Source organism: Rhinolophus ferrumequinum, chromosome 18 (genome assembly GCF_004115265.2).
Source record: "Rhinolophus ferrumequinum isolate MPI-CBG mRhiFer1 chromosome 18, mRhiFer1_v1.p, whole genome shotgun sequence".
Taxonomy (NCBI): Eukaryota; Metazoa; Chordata; class Mammalia; order Chiroptera; family Rhinolophidae; genus Rhinolophus; species Rhinolophus ferrumequinum.
The window spans coordinates 49,149,835-49,167,182 of NC_046301.1; the positions used below are offsets into that span (position 1 = coordinate 49,149,835).

Here is a 17,348-nt window from a genome sequence, read left to right on the forward strand (position 1 = left end):
TTATATAAGAGAAATGAACATAGAATTTACATAGTTTCTGGAATGAGTGACTATACAATTGCTTTAAATATTAATATATGCAGAGAAATAATTGATTCAGAAAACCTGAACCTGCCGGCCCCTGACACTGACACAGGACCTCACCTTGCTCCTCAGAGCGTGGGCCACAGACCAGGAGCTGCAGCATCAACACCCACTGGGAGCTGGTTAGAAATGCAGACTCTCTGAGCCCCCAGGACCTGGTGACTCAGATTCTGCGTCTGGTAGGATGCTGTTGACCGTAGGCACATACAGGTTGAAGTGCTGGTCTTGACTAGGTTTGCTCACCTTCTCTCTGTTGACTTGGGGGCTGAATAATGGTTGGCGGTGGGTGCTTTCCTGTGGATTGTAGGTGTTAGCAGTACTCCTTCAGGCAATGCCAGGTATCCCAGTCACAAAATTATTTCTGGGTGTGAAACAATGCTGGGAAACAACCTGCAAAGAATTATAATCAAGGCCCACCAGATATTGTGATATTCACTTCGGACAGATCACTCAACTCCTTCTGCTCCACCCCAGGGCTTTACACAGGCTATTCTTTCTTCCAGATACACACGTGTCCACATTACCTTGCCTCTTCCTCACTTTCTTCACTGAGGTCTCTGTTTGAATGTCACCTTGTTTGCAGGATTTAACTAAATGCCGTTGGAAAAAAAATAAAAACACTAGTTGCCATCTTGTTTTACACTTGTTTTCCTTTTCTTTATATGACCTGTCACCATATGAAATGTTATATATTTGTATTATTAGCTTGCATATTTTTTCTTTCATTTACCTGTATGTACTACTGTTTTACAGTACTCCAATACTCACAGACTAGACAGTACCTAAAACAATGTGAGGACTCCATTATTATTCCTGAAATACACAAAAATTTCTCATGAAAACTGTGGAATATATGGAAAGAAGCAGAGGGGGATAAAAATTCCTAATCTGAGATGACACAGGAAACCCGTAGAAGGAACAAGATCTATACAAAAATACTGAAATTAATCACATGGCTACAAAATATAAATTGTAGCATTAGAACTATCTGAGTAAAGTTTTGTATGAAACTTACTCATGCGATTTTCCTGTCTTGGAAGTCACGTCTTCCTCATGAAACCAGAGAATCTTACAAGAGTTTCAGAATTTGTTCTCCTGGGATTTTCAGAGGAGCCAGACCTGCAGCCCCTCCTCTTTGGGCTTTTCCTCTCCATGTACCTGATCACTGTGTTTGGAAACCTGCTCATCGTCCTGGCCGTCAGCTCAGACTCCCACCTGCACACGCCCATGTACTTCTTCCTCTCCAACCTGTCCTTTGTGGACATCTGTTTCACCTCCACCACCGTCCCCAAGATGCTGGTGAACATCCAGACGCAGAGCAAAGTCATAACCTATGAAGGCTGCATCACACAGATGTACTTTTTTATACTCTTTGTAATGTTGGATAACTTACTCCTGACCGTGATGGCCTATGACCGCTTTGTGGCCATCTGTCACCCCCTGCACTACACGGTCATCATGCACCCCCGGGTCTGTGGACTGCTGGTTCTGGTGTCCTGGATCATGAGTGTCCTGATTTCCTTGTTATATAGCCTAATGGCGCTGAGGCTGTCCTTCTGTGCAGACTTGCAAGTCCCCCACTTTTTTTGTGAACTCAACCAGATGATCCAACTTGCCTGTTCTGACACTTTTCTTAACACCCTGGTGATGTATTTTGTAGCTGTGCTGGTAGGTGGTGGTCCCCTGACTGGGATTCTTTGGTCTTACTATAAGATCGTTTCCTGCATACGTGTGATGTCATCTGCTCAGGGGAAGTATAAAGCATTTTCTACCTGTGCGTCTCACCTCTCGGTCGTCTCCTTATTTTATTTAACAAGCCTAGGAGTGTACCTCAGCTCTCCTGCTACCCACAATGCACGCTCTAGTGCTACAGCCTCGGTCCTGTACACAGTGGTCACCCCCATGCTGAACCCCTTCATCTACAGTCTCAGGAATAAAGACATAAAGGGGGCTCTGAAAAGGTCCTTTGGGATGACAGCATAAAAGGGACGGTCGTCCTGACTGAAAAAGTGCCCTTGATTTCATGGCTCCAAGTCTAAAACCAGACATTGTGATTCTTTAATCAGATTGTGTTTGTAGAATTTCCTTCTTTTATTTATATTCTGGAATTTCCATTTGTTTGTGTTCAACTTTCTGCGTAATTTTTAAAAATTGTTTACTTTTTCCGTTACAGTTGACATTCAATATTATTTAATATTAGCTTCAGGTGTGCACTATACCAGACATTTATGTAATTTATGTAGTGATCCTCCATTAGTTAATACCCACCTGGCACTATGCATAGTTGTTGCAATATTATTTACTATATTCTGTATGCTGTACTTTACATCCCTGTGACTATTTTGTAACTACCAATTTGTATTTCTTAATCCTTTCACTTTTTTTACCCAGCCCCAAAACCCTCCCCTCTCTGGCAACCATGAATTCGTTCTCTGTAATATAAGTCTGTTTCCATTTTGTTTATTTTTGTCTTTACATTCCACGTATAAGTGAGATCATATGGTATTTGTCTTTCTCTGTCTGACTGGTTTTACTTAGCATAATACCCTCCAGATCTACCTATATTGTCACAAATGGTAATATTTCATTCTTTTTTATACAATAATCCATTGTATATATGTATTACCTCTTCTTTATCCAGTCGTCAATTGATGAACACTTAGGTTGCTTATACATTTGGCTATTTTAAATAGCGTTGCAGTGAACAAAGGGTGTATATATTGTTCCTAATTAGTGTTTTGGATTTCTTTGGATAATTACTCAGAAGGGAATTGCTGGCTCATACAGTAGTCCTATTTTTAAATTTTTGAGGAAACTCCATACTGTGTTCCCCATTGGCTGCACCAATTATAATCCCACCAGCAGTACATGAGAGTTCTTTTTTCCTCCACGTCCTCACCAGCACTTGTTGCTTGTTGATTTAGAACAGCCATTGTGACACGTGTGAGGTGACATCTCATTGTGGTTTTAATTTGATGATTAGTGACCTTGACCATCTTTTTATATACCTATTGGCCATCGGTATGTCCTGTTAGGAGAAATGTCTATTCAGGTCCTGTGCCCTTTTTTAAATGGGATTTTGTGTTGTTTTGAGGTTGAGTTGTATGTATTATTTACAAATTTGGTGTACAACCCTTATCCGATGTATCATTGGCAAATGTCTCCTCCCCAATCAGTAGGTTGTCGTTTCTTTTTGTTGATAGTTTTCATTGCTGTGCAAAAAACTCTTAGTTGGATGTAGTTCCACTTTTTTATTTTTTGTTTTGTTTCCCTTGACCAAGGAGATATATAAGAAAACAAATGTTACTAAAAGCAATGTCAGAGTCTTACTGCCTATGTTTTCTTCTAGGAGTTTGATGGTTCCACGTCTTACATTTAAGTCTTTCATCCATTTTGAGTTTATTCTTGTATATGGTGTAAGAAGGTGTTTCAATTTCATATTTTTGCGTGTACATGTCCGGTTTTCCCAACACCATTTATTGCAGAGACTGTCTTTACCTCACTGTATAGTATCGTCTTGTTGTCATAGACAAAGGACCATGTAAGTGTGGGTTTATTTCTGAGCTCTTTTTTCTATTCCATCAAATTAAGTGTCTGTTTTTATGCCCATACCGTGCTGTTTTCATTGCCATAGCCTTGTATTATGGCTTGACATCAGGTAACATAATATCTCCAACTTTGCTGTTTCTCAAGAGTTCTTTGCTGTTTCTCAAGAGTTCAAGTGGTTATTCATGGTCTTTTGTGGTTCCATATCAATTTTAAGATTATTTGTTCTAGTCTTGTAAAAAATGCATAGTTAACATTTAGAAATCAGTTGAATATTTATACACTAATACTGAACTATCAGAAAGAGAAATAAAGAAAACAATCTCACTTACTATTGCATCAAAAAAGTACCTTGAAATAAATTGGACCAAGGAGGGAATAGACCTATACTCAGAAAAGTGCATGACGCTGAAGAAAGAAATTGAAGAAGATACTTGAAATTGAAGGTATCAGACATGAGAAATTTACATTGTTAAAATGTCCACACTACCCAAAGCAATCTATTGACTTAATGCAATCCCTATCAAAACACCAAAAATTAGCCAAGTGCATTTGGAGACGGAATTGGCCTTATTAAGTGATTTGTGACTGAGGCAGTGTCCCTTCCAGCAACCAGAAGGGAATAGCCAGTGGTTGTACACAACGGAAGGTTTTCCTTGGAAGAAGGTTGTGGAGAGATGGTATTAACAAAAGAAAAGAAAAGGTTTATTTCACACCTGGGTTTTTTGGGGGAGGAGGAAAGGAACTGCAAGGTTTTTTAATCCTACAGATTTTCTCTTCCTTCCATGGGGAATGGAGAGGGCCCATTTGACCAGTGCTTTCACAGAAAATTCCAGACTGGTTGAATAAGATTACATTTCTAATAGAGGTTGAAACTGCCATTAGGTTTCATATTAAATCTAAGTTTGGCCTCAAGAGCGTTTAACACCAGCGATGTCATTTTGTGCCTGTGATTTTCTGTTTAACTGTAGTATGGACATTTTAACAATAATAATTCTTCCAATAATTGAGCACAGAACATATTTCCATATTCGAATCTCTTTTAAAATGTATGCATTGCTGAGTTAAAAGAGCCATACAAAAATAAAGAATACATATTGCATGAATATATATATATATCTATAAATATATTTATAGATAATTATATATATATTATAAATATTTATAGTTACTGTATTGTAATCAATATATAATTAATTGTTTTGTTATGTGATTGTAAAAAATGTAATCACCCTGATCCTATTTCCGCATTTCTGATGGTGATATGGGATGATGAAGCTAAATCAGGTGGATGCTGGTAGAATAAATAAACTGTTTGGAAATAGTTGGTGAGTCCAAGAACTCTTTTACAGGTAAGCAGTGTATGTACACATACATGTATGTACATTCTTGCCTGACTCATTTCAGGTAAACACACACACACACACATCACACCATCACACCATCACACAGACTCATTAATAATGTCACCCTGCACCTGCACATGGAGACCCACTGAGCCACGTGTTCTAAAATGGTAGATATAGACATAATGGAGACAGGAACCTAGAGTTTTTTACAAAAGGAAGTTAGGACCATAGCGTTCAACCAGCTGGGCTCATAAACTTCCATGAACTCATGTCCCCCCTTTGACCTCCCAGCCTGAACAGTTTCCTTAAAGTCCCAGTTTTCTACTAATGCAAAAGGAAGAATTAATCCAGACCCTTATGATTAGTTGAATTTTTTTAAAAAGATTTTATTGGGGAAGGGAAACAGGACTTTATTGGGAAACTGTGTACTTCCAGGACTTTTTCCATGTCAAGTTGCTATCCTTTGAATCTTAGTTGTGGAGGAAACAGCTCAGCTCCAGGTGGAGTTGCAGTTTTTAGTTTCAGGGGGCGCAGCCCACCACCCCTTTTGGGCGTTGAACCCGACAACCTTGTGGTTGAGAGCCCACTGGACCATGTGGGAATCGAACCGGCAGCCTTTGGCACTAGGAGCACGGAGCTCCAACCGCCTGAGCCACCCGGCCGGCCCGTCAGACCCAGGTTGAAATTCTTAAAGAAAGGATGATACCATGAATTTGTGACTGTGAGAGAGACGTGGTATCACTGTGCTTCACGCAGAGACCGGGAAGAAGTGAACCATGAGAAGCAGTTACACCCGAGGATCACTGTGCCGAGTATTGGGGGGCCCACAGCCGTGAGGTAGAAGGGACTTTGCGTGTTTCCTTGGGCTGCGGCAGAATTGAGATTTAGAGTAAGTGATCCTAAAGTGTTTACTTTGTCACTTGTGAATTAAGAGATTTTATTCCTTCATAAGCCAGACGTGAACGTCAGAACACAGCGAAGTCTCCCTGTATGTGGCGTCTCATCCAAGCCCCTGGCTGGCTGTTTGGCAACGGGTGTTCTGTGATGGGTGATACGGAAGAAGGGAGCCTGCCCCTTCCTGAGTCACTGCAGTGAAGACACTTGAGCTGAGGCGACTTGGGGGAAACACTTTAATGGCTAAACATTCTACCATTGATTTTTCTCAACAGAAGTGTATTTGTTTTCTTCACAATTTGGGGGTTTTTCTTGGACGACTTGACTCCAAATGAATTCATGATCCAAGGAAGAGATTGAAGAAAGAACAACACTGCCTTTCAAGGTCAACATAGCTTCTTGTCAGCTGCTTGCTAAAGCTAAATAAAATATTTTTAAATAAAATTATTATTGTTAATTGTTTCAATTTGTGGAATGACCCGGTTTCTAAGCCACCAGTGTGCTTGATTAATATTTAAGGAAAATGACAATTATTCCTCAATTTAAAGACATATGAAAGAAATAACCTTTTTATCCGTGGACAACTTCACCTCCTTGAGACTCTTCAGTTTTCTCAGTTGTGAAATGTGGATAATAAAAGTACCTTTTCCATAGATATTTGAGAAGATTGAATGACAAAATCATTAAAAATAGCCTAATGGTATCTGACATTATTACGGCTCAATAAATGTTGAAATTATTATTCTGCTCAGAGCGTGAGCAAGTGTACATAGGTGGTAATCAGCTTGCTACCCAGAAATTAGTGCAGGAATTTGGTAGCATATCAACTGGCCCTGGTAGGAGACTATGAAATCAAATCGAATCGCTTACTCCTGGGTCTGTAGAATTTTCTTTTCAGAGAGGCAGTTACATGTGCAGGTTGGCACCAAGCAGTAGAATAGAAAGAACAGACCTGGAAGACAGACCTGATTACAATGCAGGTGCATGTGCTGTGTGGCCAGAGCAGTGCAGGGCCACCATCTTCACTGGTGTGACAACTTTCCGCCAGGAGTCTGTGAGCCTAGCAGAGTATGAACACATGTAAAGTGCCTCACATATAGTTAGGCACAAAGAAATGGTTCTGAGATAATTATGAGCATGTTTTACAAAAATAACCCATATAAGGAATTACTTGGAAAGCAACCTCCTGCTGTGTTCTAGATTCAAAGCCCAGAGAACGCATTCTGCTGGACATGGTTCTCTACAGTCCTGGACTGAGCTCGCTGTTTAATCATCAGAAGACCGTGCAAACCTTTAATTTTCTGTGAAACATTGTTAGGCTTATTGTACTATGCTTGCAAAAGCAGAATTTGGGGACACATTGACACAAAACAAAAAGATACCATGTCATCAAACCCTCACTTCACTGACACTTGACTTGTGAAGAGTACTGAAGAAATACATGGGGTTACTGCCCTCAAGTTGCTGTAAGGAGCCCTGATGGGGCAAAAACACCACTGTGCGACCCCGAGATGAGAAACGGGCCTCGATGGAGGGCAAGCCCAAAGTAGAGCTTCATTAGCAGCGGGTCTGCGTGTGGCTCTCCGTGTCTTCCTGCATCATTAGCGAGAGGGCCGTTTGGGACTCAATAGGCAGATTGGGTGCGAGCCAGCAAACAGGGAGTAACAGTCAGACTTGAGTGATATGTGCCTCACGTTCCTTTGCATGGCACTTAGTAAACGGTGATTTAAAACACAGCCCCTGTTTTCACAAAGGTCAATGTGGAGCTGCGGGGAGAGCAAGAATGTTCCTGAAATAGTAATAAAAATGGAGGAGAGGGCTCAGTGAGGTAGGGTTAGGGTGGTGGAGAAACAGCCCAGCAACACCTGGGGATTTTGAAAGACATTAAGGCAAAGCTGTCCCACAGAACTTTCTGCGAGGGACATATTTTATGTCTGCACTGTCTAATGTGGTAGCTCCTGTATTGAACACTTGAGACTGGTATGACTGGGGAAGTGAATTTTACACTTTATTTAATTTTAATTATACCTTTTAAATAGTCACACGTACCTAGTGGCTACTGTGGTGGACGGCATAGTTCTTAGCTCCCAAGACAAATGTCTCTCTGGCCATTGAAATCCAAGAGGATTTCAGGAGGACTCACAGTGTTCACCAGACCAGTAGGGGACCATATGGCCAAATGTGGTTCACCTCCTCTCCATCCCTGAGTCCATTTTTCTAATGCATTTTATGTTTTTAAAGATGTGCGTCTTCTCTACTAATGCTCGTACACACAATTATGACAGCTGTTTTAAGGAAATATGAACAGATGAAAACTTCATCTTTTGAGGAGAACAAGTTTCCTAATTGATTTTGACTTTTCAGGAGGCTGGTACCTTGTATGTTGAATTTAAAAAAACCAAAACCAAGATCTATCAACTTTGAAGGTTTCCAATATTCATATAGTGCAATTCTAATAAATGTGGTTGAGACACAGAATACACAGACTAATGTCCTTTAAAAACAAGGAGATCAAGCAAATGATGAAATAAAAACCAAATTCACTTGACTTCTCATCTGGTCTCCTGGGATCAGAGATTCATTAGGAAAAATTTCCTTTCTGTTTATTCCAGAGGCCCCGGGGGAAATCGGATGCTGAGCAGAGGGAATAAGAAGAGGGAACTGTGCCTGATGAGCAGATCCACAGAGCGCGGTAACGCTCCTCTGTGCGGTCCCTCAGCTTGTACCACGTGGGTGGACAGGACCTGGGTGTTGCGTTTGACTCCTGAGCTGGCTGTGAACTGATGCTTCACTTCTTCCTGCTGTCTCGTGTGGGGACAGAGCTTCAGTCTCCGTCATGAACCTTCCAGGGAGTAATTCTGACTTCCACACAGAGTCCTCCCTCTCAAAGACCCCATCCAGGTGAGTCTGAGAGCCCAGCAGGTACTGAAGGAAAGGGTCAGAGAGGTCAGAAGCTGAGAACACTCACCTGAGTCACTGCGACCAGAACAGCCCAGCCAGGAGACTACAGATCACCGTGTCTGTGTTCTTGGCTTATTAATTGGTTTATAACTAAATCATTTAATACATTAATAAGGATGCTTGAATCTTCCATACAGGGAGGATAGTTAACAATTAAGTGATGGGCATGGATGTACTGTTAGGTGACCTGTAAAATGAGTGAGATGCATAAAATGGTTGTGGTACAATGAAAACATATCAGAGCAGTTTTGCTGTTGGGAGAGTAGGAGGATGGAGTGTTAGGCGTGGAGGCCGGTGCAGTGAAGTGGGAACGTTTGTGTGAAATTTCTAAGATGGGGTGTATTTGAGCATGTGTTGTATTCACTGAAAAGATCCAGGCCAGTGGAGGTAGGAACCCCCTTGCAACACACATTTGTGAGACATACACTGCGGTATCGTCTCTCCTGCTGGGGATTCACATGAAAAAGTTATTTAATACGTAGATTGAGGAATAGCAAAACTTTTATTTTGAATTATTTCAATCCTGCCGAGGCTGTGTATATTTTGGTTTGTTACGTGTTTATTTTCTGTGTTGGAACAGTTAGGCAGATATTCCGAGCCTACATTCATCCTTTCTACCCCGTTGCTCATTGTCTTCTATATTTTTAAGGAGAAATTCTGTCATGCGCTGGGGAGTATAAATTGAGGACTGATCAACTTCTGGGCAAAGAGGACACAGTGCTGAGAACAAACACTTCAGTGATGGAGAAATGAAGGTCACCCTTGTACCTTAAATCTTATGCCACAAAAACATTGTCGTCAGACCATGTTACATTTATGCAATGAGGACTTCAGTGTATCAGCTAATGGGGTAGAATATCTCCATCTTGATTTAAAATTTCTTTTCTACTTCATGTGGGTTTTCAAACACGATGCTCTTACCCAGGGAAGCTAATGAATGAATGGAGAGGCTTCAACTCCGTCCCCTCTGCAAATTACATTGAATAAATGTCTGTATTAGATTTTATTGCTGCTGTAAAATATTCCCATATTAGTTGATAAAAACAAACAATTATACGCTCTCACACTTCTGGATGTGAGAAGTCCGAAATGAGTGTCATGGACTAATATCAGATGTCTGCAGAACTGGGTTCCTTCTAGAGGCTCAGGTGAAAAGCTGTTTCCCTTCCTATTTCAGTCTGTATTCTAGCCACCTGCCTTTCCTGGCTCATGGCCATTCCTCCGCCTTTAAAGCCAGCAGTTTAGCTTCTTCATCTTGTCTCTCGCTTCTACATAGAGGACCATTGTGGTTACGTTCCTCCCACCTGGATGACACTGGGTCATCTTCTTAACCTCAGCCGGTGAGCAAGCCTGTCCCATCTCCTACCCTAATCCTCCCTTGCTATAAAAGTATCAAATGCAAAGGCACCGGCTATAGAATGTGGACATATTTTGGAGGCTCTATTCTGCTCACTACAAAGTCTCTTAAAAGTGTATTGTTATACACTCAGGGCCATTTTATAAGAGAAATGAACGCAGAATTTGCATAGTATCTGGAATGAGTGACTATACAATTGTTTTAAATATTAATACATGCAAAGATGTAATTGATTCAGAAAACCTGCACCTGCCTGCCCCTGACGCTGATACAGGACCTCACCTTGCTCCTCAGAGCGTGGGCCACAGACCAGGAGCTGCAGCATCAACACCCCCTGGGAGCTGGTTAGAAATGCAGACTCTCTGAGCCCCCAGGACCTGCTGACTCAGATTCCGCGTCTGGTAGGATGCTGTTGACCATAGGTACATACAGGTTGAAGTGCTGGTCTTGACTAGGTTTGCTCACCTTCTCTCTGTTGACTTGGGGGCTGAATAATGGTTGGGTGTGGGTGCTTCCCCGTGGATTGTAGGTGTTATCAGCATTCCTTCATGCAATGCCAGATACCCCAGGCACAAAATCATTTCTGGGTGAGAAACAATGCTGGGAAGCACCCTGAAAAAAATTATAATCAAGGTGCATCAGATACTCCAATATTCACTTGGACAGATCACTAAAGCCCTTCTGCTCCAACCTAGGGCTTTTCTTCTTGCAAGAACACACGCCCACTTTCCTTGCCTCTCCCTCACTTTCTTCACTGAGGTCTCTGTTTAAATGTCACCTTGTTTGGAGGACTTGATAAATGCCCTTGGGAAAAAAAAAAACACTAGTCACTATCTTGTTTTACACTTGCTTTCCTTTTCTTCATATGATCTGTCACCATATGAAATGTTATATGTTTTTTTAGTAGCTTGCATATTATCTCTCCATCATTGACTTCTATGAACTTCTGTTTTTCAGAACTCTGGTAGCCACAGACTAGACAGTACCTAAAACAGGGTGATCACTCAATTTATATTCCTGAAATACATGAAGAATTTCTCATGAAAACTGTAGAATAGATGACACCTCTGGAAAGAAGCAGATTGGGACAAAAATTCCTAATCTGAGATGGCACAGGACCACTGAAAGGAACAAGATCCACAGAAAAATATTGAAATTAATTATTTGGCTGGAAAAATAAATTGTAGCATTGGAGCATCTGAGTAATGTCACTTTGTATGAAAATTACTCGTGTGATTTTCCTGTCTTGGAAGTCACGTCTTCCTCATGAAACCAGAGAATCTTACAAGAGTTTCAGAATTTTGTTCTCCTGGGACTTTCAGAGGAGCCAGACCTGCAGCCCCTCCTCTTTGGGCTTTTCCTCTCCATGTACCTGATCACTGTGTTTGGAAACCTGCTCATCATCCTGGCCGTCAGCTCAGACTCCCACCTGCACACGCCCATGTACTTCTTCCTCTCCAACCTGTCCTTTGTGGACATCTGTTTCACCTCCACCACCATCCCCAACATGCTGGTGAACATCCAGACGCAGAGCAAAGTCATAACCTATGAAGGCTGCATCACGCAGATGTACTTTTTCCTACTCTTTGGCATGTTGGATATCTGTCTCCTGACCGTGATGGCCTATGACCGCTTCGTGGCCATCTGTCACCCCCTGCACTACACGGTCATCATGCACCCCCGGCTCTGTGGACTGCTGGTTCTGGTGTCCTGGATCATGAGTGTCCTGAATGCCTTGTTAGAAAGCTTAATGGTGCCTAGGCTGTCCTTCTGTGCAGACTTGCAAATCCCCCACTTTTTCTGTGAACTCAACCAGATGATCCAACTTGCCTGTTCTGACACCTTTCTTAACAACATGGTGATGTATTTTGAAGCTGTGCTGATGGTTGGTAGTTCCCTCACTGGGATCCTTTACTCTTACTCCAAGATCATTTCCTGCATACGTGTGATGTCATCTGCTCAGGGGAAGTATAAGGCATTTTCTACCTGTGCGTCTCACCTCTCAGTTGTCTCCTTATTTTATTTAACAAGCCTAGGAGTGTACCTCAGCTCTCCTACTACCCACAATGCCCGCTCTAGTGCTACAGCCTCGGTCCTGTACACAGTGGTCACCCCCATGCTGAACCCCTTCATCTACAGTCTCAGGAATAAAGACATAAAGGGGGCTCTGAAAAGGTCCTTTGGGATGACAGCATAAAAGGGACGGTCGGCCTGACTGAAAAAGTGCCCTTGGTTTCATGGCTCCAAGTCTAAAACTAGACATTGTGATTCTTTAATTAGAATGTGTTTGTTGAATTCCCTTCTTTTATTTATATTCTGAAATTTCCATTTGTGTTCAACTTTTCTATAAAATTTCAAACTGTGTACTTTTTCCTGTAGAGTTGGCATTCAATATTACTTTATACGAGTTTCAGGTGTGCACTGTTGCGGCTGGACATTTATGTAATATATATAGTGTTACCCCTTTAGTCTAGTACCCTCCTGGCACTATGCGTAGTTGTTGCAATATTATTTACTATATTCTGTATGCTGTACTTTACATCCCTGTGACTATTTTCTAACTACCAATTTGTATTTCTTAATCCCTTCACTGTTTTACCCAACCCCACAACCCTCACCTGTCAGGCAACCATCAATTGTTCTCTATAATATGAGTCTGTTTCTGTTTTGTTTAGTTTTGTCTGTACATTCCACGTATAAGTGAGATCACACAGTATTTGTCTTTCTCTGTCTGACTGGTTTTACTTAGGATAATATCCTCCAGGTCTACACATGTTGTCACTAATGGGAAGATTTCACTCTTTTTTATGACCATGTAATAATCCATTGTACATATGTACCACATCTTCTTTATCCAGTCGTCAAGTTATGAGCACTTAGGTTGCTTATATATTGGTATTGTAAATAGTGTTGCAGTGAACGTAGGGTTTCATACATCTTTCCTAATTAGTGTTTTGGATTTCTTTGGATAAATACTAGAGGAGAATTGTTGGCTCATACAGTAGTCCCTTTTTTAATTTTTTGAGGAAACTCCATACTGTGGTCCATATTGGCTGCAATTTGCAATCCCATTGACAGTACATGAGAGTTCTTTTTTTATGCACGTCCTGACCAGCACTTGTTGCTTGTTGATTTACAACAGCCATTCTGACACGTGTGAGTCGATATCTCATTGTGGTTTTAATTTGATGATTAGTGACCTTGACCATCTTTTTATATACCTATTAGCCGTCAGTATGTCCTCTTTGAAGAAACGTCATTCAGGTCCTCTGCCCTTTTTGAAATGGGATTGTTTGTTGTTTTGAGGTTGAGCTGTATGTATTCTTTACAAATTTGGGATATAACCCTTATCCGATGTATCATTGGCAAATGTCTACTCCCAATCAGTAGGTTGTCTTTTCTTTTTGTTGATGATTTTCATTGCTGTGCAAGAACTTTTTAGTTGGATGTAGTTCCACTTGTTTATTTTTTGTGTTATTTCCCTTGCCCAAGGAGGTATACATCAGCAAACAAATGTTGTTAAGAACAATGTCAGAGAATTTACTGCCTATGTTTTCTTCTAGGAGTTTTATGGTTCCCAGTGTTACATTTAAGTCTTTCATCCATTTTGCGTTTATTCTTGTATATGGCGTAAGAAGGTGTTCCAGTTTCATAGTTTCCCATATATTTAAGTTTTCCCAACACCATTTATTGCAGAGACTGTCTTTACCTCACTGCATATTCTTGCCTCGTTGTCATAGACAAAGGATCATGTAAGTGTGGGTTTATTTCTGGGCTCTTTATTCTATTCCATTGAATTACGTGTCTGTTTTTATGCCTATACTATGCTGTTTTCATTACTGTAGCCTTGTAGTATAGCTTGATATCAGCTAACAGGATATCTCCAACTTTGCTGTTTCTCAAGAGTCCAAGTGGTCATTCATGGTCTTTTGTGGTTTCTTATCAATTTTAAGATCATTTGCTCTATTTCTTTGAAAAATGCGTAGTTAATATTTAGAAAACAGTTGAATTTTTATACAGTAATATTGAACTATCAGAAAGAGAAATAAAGAAAACAAACTCATTTATAATTGCATCAATAAAACCCCTAAAAATAAATTGGACCAAGAAGGGAATAGACCTATACTCAGAAAAGTACATGACCCTGAAGAAAGAAATTGTAGAATATACAATAAATGGAAGCTTTTGTGGTGGTATCGGAGAGGAGAAATTAACATCATTAAAATGTCCACACTACCCAAGGCAATCTATTGACTTAATACAATCCCTATCAAAACACGAAAAATCAATCAAGTACATTTGGAGATGTAATTAGCTTTATTAAGTGATTCATGAATGAGGCAGCATCCCTTCCAGCAACCAGAAGGGAACAGCCAGTGGTTGTATAAAATGGAAGGTTTTCATTGAAGAAGGGTGGGGTGAAGAGTTATTAAGAAAAAAAAAGACAACATGAATTTTACACCTGGGTTTTGGGGAGGAGGAAGGGAACAGCAATGGTTTTATCCTATAGATTCCCTATTCCTTCCATGGGGAATGGAGAGGGTCCATGTGACCAGCGCTTTCAAGAAAATTCCAGACTGCTCGATTAAAATTACATATCTAATAGAGGTTGAAACTGCTGAGAGTTCCCATATGAAATCAAAGTTTGGCCTCATGGCTTTTTAGCACCAGTGATGCCATTTTGTGCCTGTGATTTTCTCTTTAACTGTAGTATGGACATTTTAACAATATTAATTCTTCTAGTAATGGAGTATATCTTTCCATATTTGATCTCCTTTCAAATGCATCCATTGCTGAATTAAAGGAGCCATACAAAAATTAAGAATACATTTTGCATGAATATATATATATTTATGTATAAATATATTGATAGATAATTATATATATATTATATAAATATTTATAATTAATATATATGTAATCAATATATAATTAATTGCTTTGTTATGTGATTGTAAATAATGTAATCACCCTGATCTTATTTACGCGTTTCTGATGGTGATATGGGATGATTAAGCTAATTCAGGTGGATGCTGTTAGAAAAAATAAAATGTTTGGAAGTAGCTGGTGAGTCTAAGAACTCTTTCACAGGTAAGGAGTGTATGTACATGTACGTATATGTACATTTTCACCTGACTCTATTTCAGGTAACACACACACACACACACACACACACACACACACACACCATCACACAGACTCATTAATGTCACTTTCATGTGAAGGAAACAGGAAAGAAATTTGGAGAGAATAGAATTTAAAAGAATGAGTGGTTAAATTAACATGAAACCAGGAGAATTAGAACTTTAGGTGCATGGAGTTAAAGAAGAATGGTTGACCTGAATGTCAGTATTGAATACATTTCCTATCTTAATGCACAAAGGCTTCAAAGTCAGAACCACATTTACTTTATGCAATGGAGACTTCCTTACAGCAGCTCAGGGAACAAATTCTAAACCACCAGTGTTCTTGAACAATATTTAAAGGCAATGACAATTATCCCTCAATTTAAAAATATATGAAACAAATAACATTTTCATCTGTGGACAACTTCACATCTTTGAAACTCTTCAGTTTCTCAGTTGTGAAATGTGAATAATAAAAGTAGCTTTTCCATAGATATTTGAGAAGATTGAATGAGATAATCATTAAAAATAGCCTTATGGTATCTGACATATATAATGGGACATAATATATAATGTCCCAATAAATCTTGGCTATTATTTTTCTGCTCACAAAGTGAGCAAGTGTACATAGGTGGTAATCAGCTTGCTTCCCAGAAATTAGTGCAGGAATTTGGTAGCATATCAACTGGCCCTGGTAGGAGACTATGAAAACAAACCAAATCCCTTACTCCTTGAATCTGCAGAATTATCTTTTCAGGGAGGCAGTTACATGTACAGGTTGGCACGAAGCAGTAGAATAGAAAGAACAGACCTGGAAGACAGACCTGATTACAATGCAGGTGCGTGTGCTGTGTGGCCAGAGCAGTGCAGGGCCACCACCTTCACTGGTGTGACACCTGTCCGCCAGGAGTCTGTAAGCCTAGGAGAGTATGAATGTATGTAAAGTACCTCGCATGTAGTCAGGCACAAAGAAATGGTTCTGAGATCATTAGGAGCAGATTTTACAAAAATACCTCATATAAGGATTTACTTGGAAAGCAACCTCCTGCTGTGTTCTAGATTCACAGCCCAGAGAACACATTCTGCTGGACATGGTTCTCTGCAGTCCTGGACTGAGCTCCCTGTCTGGTCATCAGGAGACCCTGCAAACCTTTAATTTTCTGTGAAACATTGTTAGGCTTATTGTACTATGCTTGCAAAAGCAGAATTTGGGGACACAGTGAAACAAAACCAAAAGATACCATGTCATCAAATTGTCACTTTACCTGAAAGCTAAATTAACCAGAAGAACCTTTTCTGAAAATTCTAGTGTTTCTGGTTTTATTGAAATTTATTAAACACGAGGCTGAACAATAAAATTACTACATGCGGCCAGATTAGCAGTCATTTAGAAAAAACCATTATTGTTTTAAGCTTATGTATAAAACCGTTGAAGCCTGTATAAACTGGTATGCGAATAATCAAGGCAGCTTTATTCATGTCACCCCAAAGAATACATACTGGGTGGGGAGAACAGGGGTGCCAAAAATGTACATATTTCAAGAGATGTTATCTATGTATTACTTTTTGAAGTTGAATTGAACTACAGTAGCAACGTGTAGTAAGACGTTCGCTCGAAAGATGGCGTTAATCAAATGAGCGCTAGCGTCATTCATTGTGTTACTATTTTAATACTGTTTTTTCCTTTCTTAATGTGAGTACGTTTTTGGGGGACCCTCTGTTTGTCCACAAAATGGTGAGTAGATAAACAAAATGTGATACATCCGTACAGTTGACTACTGTTTAGCAATAAACAATACAAAGAAATCAACTACTAAAAAACCAAAAAACAAAAAAAAACCTACTGAAGCCCATGGAATATACCAGTGGTGTGACGTATTTTTTCAACATTTTTATTATGACAATTTTAAACATCGAGAAAAAGTGAAAGACTCGTACAGTGATCATCCCTATGTTCATCACCTACATTTACCACATAACATTTGTATTATTTGCTTTATCTGCATTACATTTCTGCTAGGAAGCATTTGA

At 40.0% G+C, this 17,348-nt stretch overlaps 1 protein-coding gene and 1 pseudogene across 1 annotated transcript; both read left to right on the forward strand.

Moving 5' to 3' along the window:
• The first annotated feature begins 1,137 nt into the window (after positions 1 to 1,137).
• Positions 1,138 to 2,067, forward strand: LOC117038487 (olfactory receptor 7A17-like). The gene has a single exon (XM_033135454.1). The coding sequence runs from the start codon at positions 1,138 to 1,140 to the stop codon at positions 2,065 to 2,067; it is 930 nt and encodes a 309-aa protein (XP_032991345.1).
• Positions 2,068 to 11,457: 9,390 nt separating this feature from the next.
• LOC117038488 (olfactory receptor 7A17-like) lies at positions 11,458 to 12,388 on the forward strand (annotated as a pseudogene).
• Positions 12,389 to 17,348: the final 4,960 nt, after the last annotated feature.

Excerpts from the sequence above, each read along its gene's own strand:
- LOC117038487 (XM_033135454.1), top strand. The coding sequence starts at position 1,138 with ATGAAACCAGAGAATCTTACAAGAGTTTCAGAATTTGTTCTCCTGGGA.